This window comes from Notechis scutatus, chromosome 3 (assembly GCF_049901735.1).
Source record: "Notechis scutatus isolate UNSWTSFEM ecotype Mainland chromosome 3, rNotScu1.2, whole genome shotgun sequence".
Lineage (NCBI taxonomy): Eukaryota > Metazoa > Chordata > Lepidosauria > Squamata > Elapidae > Notechis > Notechis scutatus.
The window spans coordinates 67,563,049-67,576,953 of NC_142011.1; the positions used below are offsets into that span (position 1 = coordinate 67,563,049).

The 13,905-nt window shown below is 34.9% G+C and overlaps 2 protein-coding genes across 16 annotated transcripts in view; one reads left to right on the plus strand and one right to left on the minus strand.

Moving 5' to 3' along the window:
* FGGY (FGGY carbohydrate kinase domain containing) overlaps window positions 1–1,223 on the plus strand; it is a 195,827-nt gene extending 194,604 nt beyond the window's left edge. For all 9 annotated transcript variants that reach the window (XR_015748593.1, XM_087960356.1, XM_087960354.1 and 6 more), the window contains one exon: window positions 1,034–1,223. Coding sequence is in view for 8 of the 9 variants with exons in the window: in XM_087960356.1 (XP_087816482.1) it covers window positions 1,034–1,115 (82 nt within the window). In the remaining variant the exon portion in view is untranslated. The remainder of the gene's footprint in view (window positions 1–1,033) is intronic.
* Window positions 1,224–4,350: 3,127 nt separating this feature from the next.
* Window positions 4,351–13,025, minus strand: LOC113411066 (E3 ubiquitin-protein ligase RNF170-like). 7 transcript variants are annotated; one of them, XM_087960362.1, is made up of 7 exons: window positions 12,903–13,025; window positions 12,540–12,586; window positions 9,690–9,770; window positions 9,052–9,160; window positions 6,664–6,737; window positions 5,242–5,349; window positions 4,354–5,049 (listed from the first exon to the last, which is right to left on the minus strand). In XM_087960362.1, exons 3-7 carry the CDS (start codon window positions 9,732–9,734, stop codon window positions 4,765–4,767), a joined length of 621 nt encoding a protein of 206 aa, XP_087816488.1. In that variant the 5' UTR covers window positions 9,735–9,770; window positions 12,540–12,586; window positions 12,903–13,025; the 3' UTR covers window positions 4,354–4,764. The 7 variants fall into 7 exon arrangements, with proteins under 7 accessions (XP_087816486.1, XP_087816490.1, XP_087816488.1 ...); XM_026665958.2 differs by lacking the exon at window positions 12,540–12,586 and having other exon boundaries at window positions 9,690–9,757; XM_026665957.2 differs by lacking the exon at window positions 12,540–12,586 and having other exon boundaries at window positions 4,355–5,049.
* Window positions 13,026–13,905: the final 880 nt, after the last annotated feature.

A 13,905-nucleotide genomic window follows, 5' to 3' on the forward strand; every position in this document is an offset into this window, starting at 1 on the left:
ATATTTGCTTGCTAAAGAATGACAATGGGTATACTTCAGACATTGTCCCTCACACTGTCTAAATAAATACAATGACAGCTGAAACAACTTATCTGTGATAACAACTAAAAAATTCCTGGCAGCCTCCTTTTACATTACTTTATCTGATGTTCTATAGAATTTTACATGGTTTCAGGAAGGGGGGGGAGCTCAGAATTTTGCTGTAGTGCCTCAATTAATAAGTGACAAGTTTCATATTCCTTCGCATTTCTCCTGTCCAACAGTTGCTAAAACCCTTCTCTCACCTTTTTATAGTCTGAAGTAGGAAATAAAATGGATTTGTACATATTACCAAGGTCTCCTCTAAGGAAATTCAAGGGTATTTTTTGGTGTTTCATTATTGCAATTTGTCAAAAACTTCAGGCAGAGTCCCTATCTACTGTATTTTTCTGTGTGTAAGATACTTTTTCTTAAAAATATTTACCTAAAAATGGAGGGGCATCTTATACACGGGGGGAGCTGAGAAGAGAACCATGGTTGTGAAACTGCCGATACCTTATCTCTGCAAACTAGCCTCACGAGCAAAACTTCATATTGCAGAGACAAGCTCACAGGTTTCCTCCAATCGTGAGCCTTATGTAACTGACATCAGCTGATGCTGTAGAGAGGATGTAGCCAGTGCCCAGATGTGACAGGGTGTGGTAATGTTGGAGTGTTCTGAGCCCATAAAAATGTCAGAAAACAAAAAAATAAATACCGCTACCGGTAAGCGAATGTCTTACTCTGCAAAATAAATATCTTCTATTTAATGTTTAAAATATTTATTTCTGAATGTTGGGTAAGAAAAATGGGGGGGGGGGGCATCCTATATATGGAAGGGGTCTTATAGACAGAAAAATATGGTAACTGAATCAGAACAACATCACAGCAATATTGTGCTGATCAGTAGGTATTGTTTAGCATAGAAGAGGAGGCCTATTGCATTCTTCTTGGTGTTTAGATTATAAATATTGTCAAGTCCTTTAACTTGTTGGGCTTTATGTTTTTTCCTTAGATTTTATGACAAGAAATACCAAGTGTTTCTAAAACTTGCGGAAGATCAAAGAAAATATAAATCCATCATGCTGAATGCATAGACAGCGTATTAGAGGTCTGACTGATTTCTTTGACTTTCTTGATTAGCTATTTACATTAATGAGAAACATTGTAGTAAAAATAAAAAAAATACTTTATATCCTGTTGAATATGAACAGAGATGTATTTTATTAAAGTGATATCATGGTACAAACTTGTCAAATCTACTTTTCTTGAATCAGTGTCTTAACCAGAACTGCAACTATCATTCAGCATTCAGTTTTTTCATAATTGCATAATCTGTTAAAAAGCTTGCAAAAAATATGTGTATTAGGCAAAAGTGTATAAAAATATATAGATAAAATATGCAAAAATGCATAAAATTTGTAAATTTTGCAAATAAAATAAATTGAAGCTTGGGAGAGAATGTCAAAATTATACAGTAAATGTACCTTCATTGGTCAAGCTTTATTTAATGTCAAAAATAAATTGAGAAAGATTTCATTCTTGTTGCTTATTGTTGTTTCCAGTAACAAAATCAAGAGTCATGAATGTAAGTTTCTGGACCATCATTAAAATAACCTGACCTGGAGTGCAAACACGCTGCTTTAATTAAGAAGGCACAAAATTATTTACTAAGATTCTTAGAAACAACAACTGGCTGAAGTCTACTGACTACCTTCTATCGGAGTTCAATTGAGTATATTATCCTACTGTCTCTGTGTATGGTTCTCGGCTGCACAGTTTCAGAGGGTGATCAAAAACCCAAAAAATTGGCTGCTCACTCCCTCTTGGAAGAAATAGGAATTTCGAAGAGGAAGATTCTTAATATATTTGCTTCCGGGACATTCTTTGAACTATTACCAGTAAAGGAAAGGTATCAGATTTAAGAACAGTTTTTATCCAAGTGCAGTTTTGAGTTTGAATGCAGGGTCATAAGATTTTTGTGGAATTAAATGGCTGAGAGTAATGGGGTATTTACATTTTTAAATTGCATAGAGATGATTGTATGGTTGGTTGTGTTTAGTTTAATTTTTTTCTTTTTAGTGGTGTTTGTCCAGTTTTTACTTTGTGGAAGAGCACCTCATTTCGTTGCACCGCTTGCGAGTGTAATGACAAATAAATTCTTATGTCTTATGTCTTATGTCTTAATGTGACAATATGAGAGCCAAAAATTAAGAAGACATACTCTTAATGAACTTTGTAGAATAAATTGCTGCAGAAGAGAATAGATATAATTTTTCGCCATATTTTTTTCAATTCATTATCAGTGTACTTTTAAATATGTCTTAAAACTCATTTGCCAGCCCTTCAATGTAGACTAAGTCAGGAAACAGATTGTTGGACTCTTGTTATACAAGAATGTTGGAGGATCTTGCTTTTTGCTAGAGTAACAAAATGTTAAAAATCTGGTTGTGTTTTCCTATCCATCTTTCAGGGAGTTAAGGCAGAATCCGTTTGAGTTTCTTTCTAATGTCCTTGATTTCTGGGTTTAATAAATGCATAGTTTGTTCAAGGTGATCTTTGTGGCTCTAGTATTGCAGTTATTGTTCTTATCAAAATTAATAAAGATCATTTATACATTTTTCTACTATCTCAATTCAGTTATTTTAACTGATCAGTTTAATCTGAAATTTGCTCAATTATTCAAAGCTCTATGAGATAAAAATAAAAATTTAGAAAAACATCAGATAAATTCTCTGTTCCAGCTCATAATCTCCTAAGTTTCTTGTTACCTAGATAATGTGTTTCTTGTTTATTATCTGTTAACCTTGTTTTTTTCAATCCCCTACCACAAAAAAAATGATTCAGTATTTGGATAAGAGCCGTGGTGGCAAAGTGGTTAGAGTACAGTACTGCAGGCTTTTTCTGCTGCCTGCCGGCTGCCTGCAATTTGACAGTTTGAATCTCACCAGTCTCAAGGTTATCTCAGCCTTCCATCCTTCCGAGGCAGGTAAAATGAGGACTCAGATTGTTGGGGGCAGTATTGGAGAGGGCTGTAAAGCACTGTGAAGCAGTATATAAGTCTAGATTCTATTGCTATAATATCTTACAGTTGTTTCAAATACACTGAACAATTCAAAATGTATTTCAGAATATTCAATTTATAGCACCAGCTTGGGATAAAATAAAGTAAAATTCCATCAAAATTGGCTGATGAAAAAGAAAAATAGATAATGACTGCTTGAGAGTTATCCAACTATTTTATGTTTCCTTGCAAACACTATTTCTCAAAACTAGCCTTTCTTGCTTGGGTTTTCTAGGATTACAGATAGTCCTCAGTTTACAACAGTCCATTTAGTGACTGTTCAAAGTTACAATGGTATTGAAAAAAGTGATTTATGACCACCTTTCACATTGACAACCATTGTATCCCCATGATCAAGCTTCAATTGCCTGGCAACTGATTCAAATTTATGATGGTTGCAGTGTCCCGGTGTCATGTGATCACCTATGGCACAAGTATCAAACTCATGGTATCATGCTGCTGTCATGTGACGTTTAGCAACATTGTTTCCCTTCACAGAGCTGGGAGAGGCGTGGCCTCCACATGATGCATCAGGCCAGCGGGCCCCTAGTTTGACATCCCTGACCTATGGGTTACCTTCTAACAACTAACGTCAATGGGAAGACAGATTCACTTAACAACCATGTTACTAACTTAACAACTGCAGTGATTTATTCAACAACTGTGGCAAGAAAAGTCGTAAATGGAGCAAAGCTCAGTTAGCAAATGTCTCACTTAGCAACAAAAACTTTGGCCTCAATTGTGGTCATAAGTTGAGGACTAACTATGTAATTTTTCTGAAATAAGTTTTACATAAATATGGATATAAAAAGAAATAATGCAACTCTCAGAACATTGTAAGAATACATGTATATGCATAGATGTATATACATATTGTATTTAGATAAATATAGTTTTAAGCATAACTAATGTATAAAAGCTTGTGTTATGAGGTGGTTCTACAAGAATCTTAACATAAAATGTTTGTACTGGTAACATGTGAAGCATGTGTTTTTCATTAACAATCTCTTTATTTTATTTATACTGTATTCACATAATCCTATGATTCGTATGAAAACTAAGGAGAAATTTCCTGAAAGTTACAATAATCAATCAGTGGAACAACTTGCCTTCAGAAGTTGTGAATGCTCCAACACTGGAAGTTTTTAAGAAGAGATTAGACAACCATTTGTCTGAAGCAGTATAGGATTTCCTGCCTGAGCAGGGGGTTAGACTAGAAGCCCTCCAAGGTCCCTTCCAACTCTATTTTATTATTCTATTCTGTAGTACTCTATTCTACTCTACGCAACTCTACTCTATTAACATCTAGACTTAGATAAACTTTATCTAGTACTGCCACTTCCTCATTTTCTCAGTACCTTCTGCTTCCTAATTTCTGTGCTTGCTTCTAACTACCAGCATCAATGTCCTAATCAGGGATATATCAATTATTCAGTCGTCCCCAAGATACCCTAAAATGTATTCTTAAAACAACAGCAATGCCTTTTTAAAGACTCAGAGACCTCACTGAGTTTTCAGTCCTTTATTAGCATAACAGCATCCAGCCAATATATTCTTTATCATTTTTAATCACTTTTTAAAACTAAGTCCACTATCAGTCCATTATAAATGTATCACGGCTGGTTAATTTTGACCTTTCAGAGACAATGCAGTTCCCTCTCTTATGATGCCAAGGTAATGTTTTATTCCCTAGAGATAGTCCTATTTGCACCTTCTGATTCCATTTGAGGGCAAATGTTTATAAAGCTAATCAAAAGTAAGAGCATGACAGCTAAGTTATCAGCTGTCTGCAATATTCCACAGAGAGGTTCAGGCATCCCTTCAGGTGGGCAGGTTGAGCACATGATGGTTCCAAAAAAACAGATGACAACTCTGAAGAGAAAGATCCACACAAGGGCAGTTAGAGTGAAGATTCCTCTTAGGATAACAAGGAGAAGAAGTGGCATGTCATAAAGATGATCTATAAACTAAGCACAGAGATCGGGTAAGTTAGGAATCTACTACTTTATTAATTTTAATTCTGATTTTAGGGGAAGGAATTTTATAGCTGGGGATTTGCCCATTGCTGAACTCCATAAAATAAAACTGAACAAAGTGGAATAAATAACTAGTCAGCTCTCTTTCATCTTCCTAACTTGGGGTCACCCCAAAAAACTTACAGACTGAGGGAGTCCTGAGAAGCGTTTGTTGTAAGTTCTGATGTCATAGAAAGTTTGCTTGTTTTTCTTGTCAGGCTGGTTTTCAGAACAGGTGTACAAAAAAACAACCTTGCAATAAAAAAAACCCAAGATGTTTAGAACAAAGACATAGGTTTGTCTTCTGGTAGATAGAAAGACCTAATTAATTAATTATATGGATTTACATAGCCACCGTTTCACACTACATGATTCTACATGGCTTATAATAAAATAATAAATGCATACTATATAAAAGTGAAAACATGTAGCCACTAAGCATTTATAAAACAACTATCAACATAACCTGGATATGGGCTCTATCACACACCCGGTCCCCCGACTCGGGTTCAAAACCAGGTTTTCAGGACCACGTGAAAGTCCAGCAGGATTGGAGCTAATCTAACCTAAGAGGAAATGATGTTCTGAAGGCTTGGCAGATCAGCAGAAAAGGCTATCCTGGTCCCCATCTGCCAACATTCTTCATGGGGGGGGATATTGTTGGCCCCCTGGGGGGATTTTTTCGTTGGGGCTGGTTCCGCCCCCCGGGGGGGGGGCTTTTAGCCAACTGGACTCCAGAGCAAGAGTCCTGATGCTATTTCATGATTGCTATTTCTTGGAGCTTCTGGGTAATATGCTTTACCCTTTGAGGTTAGTGTCTTCCATAGCAAGCTTGCTTTTTTACATTGTGCATTTTTCTCCATAATCAGCAGGTGAAGCTCAGTAGATTTTAACAGCGGTCAATCATTCCAACTCTGGGAACCAGCGGTAGCAGCAGTGTCGGTGGGGGGGCAGAGGATGGTTCAACGCAAATGGAACTTTGCGCGCAAGCACGCCAGCCTTGCACAAAGGGAGTTTTGCGTGCTCATCCATTTGCCCACTTGCACCACCCAGTTCCTAATGGGCTGCGGCCCGGTAACAGGCCATAGCTAGGGATTGTGGACCCCTGGAGTATAAGAAGAAATAATGAAGTTATTTATTTATTAGATTTTTATCCTGACTTTATTTTTATAAATAGCCGAATAACTGAACATACACAATGGTCCTTTCTCACAACAACAACCCTGTGAAGTGAGCTGGGTTGAGAGAGACTGGCCCAAAGTCACGTAGCTGGTTTTCCTACCTAAGGTGGAACAAGAACTCACAGTCTCCTGGATTCTAGGCCAGCACTTTTACCATTACACTAAAATGGTTCCTTGAAGGCAATCAAACATTTTAATTTTTTTAAAAAATCAAAGCCTATTGCAGGTACACTGTTTAATCAGTGATAGTTCTTTGATCTGATAAGCATGAAATTAGAAATGCTGATATCTATATTAAGGAATGAAAACCTGAAATATGAGAGGGTTATTCTTGGCATTTTTCTGCCTTATTTTGTAACTTCAAAGAAACAATGGAAACTCTTACTTTTTGCCTGCAAAGTGGACAGTTGATTGCACTCAGCCAAGACCCATGTTTCCAGTATTGAATTAGACAGTAACCTGGGAAAGGAAGACATGACATTGTAAACCAAAAAGTTGTGTAGAGGTAAAACACTGCAGCCAACTTTATAGCAAGGAGTGGTTACTTTGTTCAAGAAGGCAACAAAAACTCAAAGTGAGGTATACTGTACAATACTATACACTGAAATTTTAATTCTACATGAGCCAGTAATTAAATGGATATCCATTTGCACATTTGAAAAAAGGAATTAAACATTGCCTGAAAACTTAATACTCAAGTTTTGCATTTGTTTCTTGTGTTGACATATTTACAACAGAAAAGCAGATTTGAAGGCTGGAAAAGCAACCTTTTTCAAGCCAGTGTATTTGTGGATTCAGACATTTCAAAATGACATCAGATCTTTCAATCATGTTTGTTGCAGTTCTTTTTTTTTAGGCCCCCACAAGAAACATAGCTAGTAATTAGAAATAATATTGGCCCAATATTAGTGTTCTATGCCATTTCCTGGATATATGGTTTGAAATTCAGTTGAAATGTGAGACTTTTGGAAAATGTGTAGCAATTTGTAACAATAATACAAAAACAATAATACAAAAAAAAATCTTTTAAAAAAAAAAAAATCATGCTCTATAAGCATTTAAAACTTAAAGAGATGAAACTTTAAAACTTAAAAGATAATACATTTTCAGTAGTTATACTTGCACCTTTTAATGCCAAATATAATTAAATGTACAGAGTGAAATTTAGCTAGTCCAAAGCCTGTTTGTACTTTCCGTCTTAAAATTGTATGAAAGTGGATGCAGGGAGAAAATTATAAAAATTCATTGGGAAGTTTGTTCATTGTTATCGATCATTGTGTGGATATGTTGGTTAACTTGAACTATTTGTATATTCTTCAAGCTTGTATTTTGGGAGGATTGAAATAAAATGGTTTATGCATTTTATAACTTTTACTCCCTACTTGGAGCATCTACTATTAGAACAAAGTAAAAAGATCAGGAAGGGATTCCTGTGTGGGTGTGGTTAACTGCATGAATGCTCTTGTTTTATAGCAGAAAATCAGATTATATCAGTTCCCCTTCTGGCTTTGATAGCCAGATATTTTTAATATACATGTGTTGCAATATGGCTAAATTAAATATGTTGCCTTTATATGGTCTATCCTATATAACAAAGGCAAGTGGATACCAAAGGCAGTGGGAAAATGAGAATTACATTTTAATATAATTATAAATGTGAGGTCTTATTCCATACGTTAAATTCCTTACTAATCCATATCAGAATGTTATTTGTATTACAATCATTCTGGAGGAACAGGTTTATTCTAATAACTCTATAATTTGATATATTGCACTGCTGATAATCCTGATCTTAAATGCTTGTAGAATGATGTGCAAAAATGAAAGGGTCACATTATTGGAGCAGTGCCCTTTATCAGAAAAATATCTGTCATCAATATTATTTTGCTGCATTAGGCATGCTACTATTTCTCTTCATATGCCCTGTGGTATAAACTTTTTGGGAACAATTTCTGCTATGAAAAATCTTAACAACAATCCTACAATCTCTCTCTACATGATGGAAAAAATTGCTTAAATAAAGAAAAAAAATGACATCTTTTGAACACTGTAAGATTGCATGATGTAGTATTGTGAAGAAGAGATATTAAAGTGTGCATAAATTCTAGAGTGTTTTTAATAAAAATAAATAAATTTGAAATACTTCTAATTTGTTTGTTTTTGTGCCATTTTTTCAGATGGTAGGAGGTAGTTTTTAAATTTACTTCTCAAGGCAACAATGTTCATATTTTTGCTATTTAAATTAGTTTAAAGCTTTGACTGCCAATTGTTTTTGTTCTGTTTGATATAGCTATTTCTGTTGGCCTTTTGCCAGCTCAGAGACTCAAATGGAAATGTTAAATAAGTACAGTACTCTTGGTCTCAAAAGTATAAATTTCCTGTTTAATTGTCCACAAGACTTCCTGAACATTGCAAAACTTTGTAATATGTCTGTGGTACTATACAATAGGTGAAGTAAAAGTGCTGCTTCATTTATTTTTTTCATAATAAAAATAGTGATGGATGTATACATTTTTACAATAGATATCAAGGTTAGTTCACACATGGTAGTGTGAATATATTCAGAGATAGATCAATGAATATTACGTTATGATTTATTTCATGGAAACTGGCCCTTATCAGCTGTCTTTTGCATAGTGCCATCCACAAAAGGGCATTTGTTTCACAAAATATAAATGTTCTCTACAGTTTGATTCTATAATTTCATGTTAAGGTTACCGTAGTCTTGCAAAATAAAATGTATGAGCAAAAAGTAGTAGCCCAATTAACTTGCCACAAAAGAAATGTCCACAGTTGGTTTCTACAGGGAAATTAGCGGTTTGGAGACAGATAGGACAGCTCAAATCACTGGGATAAGATTGCTGCCACTGCTGAAGACGTTCCTAAGTGGGGGAAAAATACTATGTTTAAAAATATTCTAGTTAATTCCAGATTACTCTGAAAAAGTAGTTCAATGCTTAATAGAATGCTTACTAGTTTTATATATTTCTGAATCTGCCATAGTAGTTGATTTATGACTGTGGGTTTCCTTTGAAAATGCTTATGTAAGCACTCATTTTAAAAAAAAAAGTTGTAGGATGGGAAAGAAGCAGAGTAGTGTATTAAAGGCAATCCCTTTAATACTTGAAAACTTGATTAATGGAGTCATTCTGTTTTTATAAATTCAGCATATCATATATCAAGCCTCTGTTTGGAAAAGTAATCCTACTTCTTGTTTTTGAAGTTTCATCTCTTACCAAAACAGGAACCATATGTTTCTAATTAAGCTGCCACAAAATTCTGGGTTCCGGGATATTCCATTCTTCCGGAGGATAAATAATCAGAAGTTTGAAAACTTTCCTGATACCTATGATTTTTGCACACATCTTTTGGCTTTTGTATTATGTAGCTTAAGAAATGTTGTAAACTTACTATTCTGGAGGATGAAGGAACACAATTCTTTTCCAAAGAACTCATTTCTTGTCTTTAAGTTCAGATCTCTATAAAATAAGACTTGATATAATTTTGATAAAATAGGTTGTTGATAAGACATTTGGTTAGATAGGTATGTAGTTCAAATAAGCACAATGAATATTTATATAATAGCATGCTCTTCCATGCTTCCTTAGACTATTCTTCAGTCATAAAATCATCTCATCTCCTCCTTCCCAAGGATAATTTTTCTTCAAAGCATTTGCATTTCACACACATCTTTTCAATTGTAGGCATTTTCAATGCAGGTGCTGAAGTTTAACTGGTAATTTGATAATCTTCAATGTATAACTTCTTTTGTTTCAGTTATTAGGTGGGTAGAACTAATTAGGCTATGCATTATCCCATTCACTCCAATGCAATGATGACTGTACATATATATTCTTGTGCTTGGCGCTTTCCCATATTCTGAAGTCTATAGAGAATCCTATACCAGTTCAGTGAGGCATAAGGTTCTCACATTTGCTCAACTGCTGAGGTTAAAAGAAATTTCACCCTAAATACTTAAATATCTCAGGCTGTGATCCTGTATCTTCAGAAATTTACTCTTTTACAGGTCAAAAACCAGGCACAATTTTGACACCAAAACCACATTGGTGGGAGGGGAACTCATCCTAAGAAAAGAGCAAGTTGGCAGCTTCAGAATTATAAAAAAATATCCATGCATGCAAATATATTAATTTAATCGTTACATTTACATTTAGTTAACTGACTGTAGGGAATATAATTACTCCCTTGTATGTATGTATATATATGTATATATGAGTCGATAGCAAGAGTATATTTCTAAATATTTTTTTCAGAACTTAGTAGTGTATAACTTATTTTATTCTCACTGAAATAAAAAAAAACATTTTGACTGAAGTCATTTGTTTATTTTATCAAATTTAGACATCACTGATTTCACTATTTAATTATAATTTTAGAATTATAATAAATTCTATAGTCTTGGATTAGACAAATCTCTATCTTGATTTCTATTCTTTTAATAGTTCATATAATTAACCAGAAATGACTGTATTAGAAACATTTTTTATTCATTTAGAACTATTTTCAGACTGAAGGAATAACTTGTTAGAATCCATCATTGGTTAACTAACCTGATATATTGTTGGAGACAGTTCGCTCTTTTAACTGTATAATCCAAACAGAATCTGGAGTGTTCTTTTTAAGCAACATAACACAAGGTTTGTGGACATTTACAGTTCCCGATCAGCAGACAGATAGGGTCAAAAAAACCTTACTTCCTTATCTTTGACCCGAGACCCCATTTGTAGTTTTAAGTGACTGCTGGTTTTAAAAAAGCATCAGAGCTGTCCTCTGTTTATTTTGAGCTAAGTCCAGCATCCCAGATGAGTTATAAAAAGAAATTGGTATTTCACAGAGTTAATGATTCATTGAGGCATTTGCATGCCACTTGAAAAATCTCTCCATTTCTCCCTCAAAGACTAAGTCAGCGAGTTGACCTTGACACTGTCTCCATACAAATGCTTTTGAGTCAAATCTTGATTTCTGATGACTACCTAAACTAATCCTGAAGTTTTCTTGGCAAGATTTTTGGAAGTGGTTTGCCACTGCTTCCTTTCTAGGGCTGAGATATGGTGGCTGGCCCACAGTCACCCAGCTGGCTTTGTGCCTAAGGCAAAACCAGAACTCACAGTCTTCTGACTTTTAGCTTTTCACTACTACACCACACTAGCACTCATATGTTATCTGTGCACATGTGTGCGCTTACACACACATATACATATGTAGATAGTGCTAATACTATCTTGCCATGATTTCTGGTTTAGAGGCTATTAAATTAACAAAACAAGTTACACAACAAATATTATATATTCTGCTTAAAGTTACAATTTAAAATTCAACCTTGTTTTTCTCTTTACCTCAACTATAGATCTAGAGAGGAAATTTTCAGACGTCAAGCATATAAAATACCTTACTAGACCAATTATTAGAAATTGTGGTATTTATTTAATTCATTTGTTTATTTATGCCCAACACTCCCCATTCAGCATGTAATAATAACAAAAGTAAGCCTTGACATTAAGATTTACATTGTAAGGACATTGCAAATCTATGTGTTCTTACGTAGAATTAAAGGATACTGAGGCCTGAAAAGAAAAACAAGGATAACTGAAGGCCAAATATGTATATAGCTTTCTTCCTACCATACGATAGTACAAGAGAATGGCAATTGGGTGACAGATGGAGAAGTGACAAAATCAAGTTCTATATTGATGGTTGTAGTTTAGTTGTGTTATACAGAAGAAATAAAACCTCGGGAGGGGATCAACACTGGTTGAAAAAAGTGATCCTGACAATTCTTGGGAGTTGAACTTATTATGCTATATTTGAGCCAACTTTGGCTTCTGAGTTATCTTCAGAGGCAGCCCTAAGTATAGGGAATCTCAGTAACTGAATTGTAAGGTGAAGAGGGCATGAGATATTGTCATAACAACTTTTCACTCCCAAAAAAACTTAGAATTGGCATCACCAATCAAGTCTTGGCAAAGAGCTCTCTGGCCATGGCCTGCATCTGCTGCTCTATAGAACCTACAAATCCAGGAGGACCTCAAATCACAGACCTGCTGTTCTCAGCTCACGATATCCAAATTCACTACTGCTAAGAACACCCTGGTTTTAAATGCGTGTCAACAGATCTATGAAGCAGTCAACTTTGGTTTCTCTTCTGTTGCAGTTTTTTTGCATTGTAACTTATACTGTACAAGATCTTTCAATCCTCAGAAATGTTTTTGGATAGCACACAATGAGTAAGAATCAACCTACTTTCTATAAGTTGAAACAGCTCCTCTTTGGATACAGCTTAGTATACCCTAATATAAATAAAAAATGCATAAAATTCAGCTAAGTTTAATTTTTAAGTTGTGTGCTTTTTTTCTGTTTATGATTTTAGAGAAGATTTTAGCAGAGAATGTGAACAGACCTCCAGTATTTAATCTAAAATTGAAATGAACATATTTTTTTTCAAAAGGCTCTTATTTTTACTTTCTGTTATCAAAAAGCAAAACAAAAAGAAAAGTTATTTTGATACTTAAATGAAAATCTCCCTTTCCCCTCTTTTATCTTATGCAAAAGAAAATACAAAAACACATTTTTTAAACTTAAATTCACATCATTTTAGTAACTTACCTGGTCCCAGAAAAGGCACACAAGTTATTATATATGACTATACTTTAGTAGATGCCTAGGGACAACTTTTCACACACACACACAAATCATCTGATCTTCTCTCTAGGTTAGGGTGACAGAAGAGTGTTGTGATAGAAGGTCACAGCCCATAATTTATTAAGGTGGGCCATTTAATTTAGTTAATCATTAACATGTTTGACTAATGTCAAGGTTTTGTAGGATTTCCAAATACTTGTGGAAGTATTTGTTCCTCGTATTTATAAGAATTAAATCATTAAAACTATAATTTAGTGATTCCAGAAAGATTCCAGATCTTAAGAGATATTAAATTAGAAATAATGTATATGTCCAATTTTAGGACATATTTGCAAACTTAATAAGAAAGCGCGCTATCAAGTAAGCTTCAAAAGGAGGATATTGGATCTCCAAATAATTGTATAATTATAAAGTGGAGGTGTAATTTATTCCCCTTGCCAAGAGAGTCAGAATGCATATAAATACAGACAGGTTACTTTAAGGGAAAGATTATTGCTGAAATAGTATAAATACATCTTATAGTGTAGATGTGAACTCCAAAGAGGCATGGTGGAGCAGTGGTTAAAATGCAATATTGCAAGTTAATTCTGCTAACTGCCGATTGCCAGCTGTTTGGCAGGCTCAAGCCAGTTTGGTTGACTCAGCCTTCCATCTTTCCGAAGTGGGTAAAATGAGGACCCAGATTGTTGGGGGCAATATGCTGACTCTATAAACTACTTAGGGTTGTAAATGGGTGGGATTCAAAATTTTTAACAACCGGTTCTACGGGCGTGGCTTAGGTGGTGGGCGTGGCTTGGTGGTCATGTGACTGGGTGGACGTGGCTTGGTGTTCATGTTATTGGCTGGGCATAGCCAACTCAATATCACTCACATCGAGGCACGCATCTCCTTGCCTGGCTTCTCATGACTATGGGGATGCTGCAACAGTCGTAAGTGTGAAAAATAGTCATAAGTCACTTTTTTCAGT

Coding starts and splice junctions, on each gene's coding strand:
- LOC113411066 (XM_087960360.1), bottom strand. CDS start 10,928: ATGTTGCTTAAAAAGAACACTCCAGATTCTGTTTGGATTATACAGTTA. Junction 6,738..9,689: donor TTCCTTCATCCTCCAGAATA/GTAAGTTTACAA, acceptor TTCCTTTCCCAG/GTTACTGTCTAATTCAATAC. Junction 5,350..6,663: donor GTCCACTTTGCAGGCAAAAA/GTAAGAGTTTCC, acceptor TTTTATTGCAAG/GTTGTTTTTTTGTACACCTG.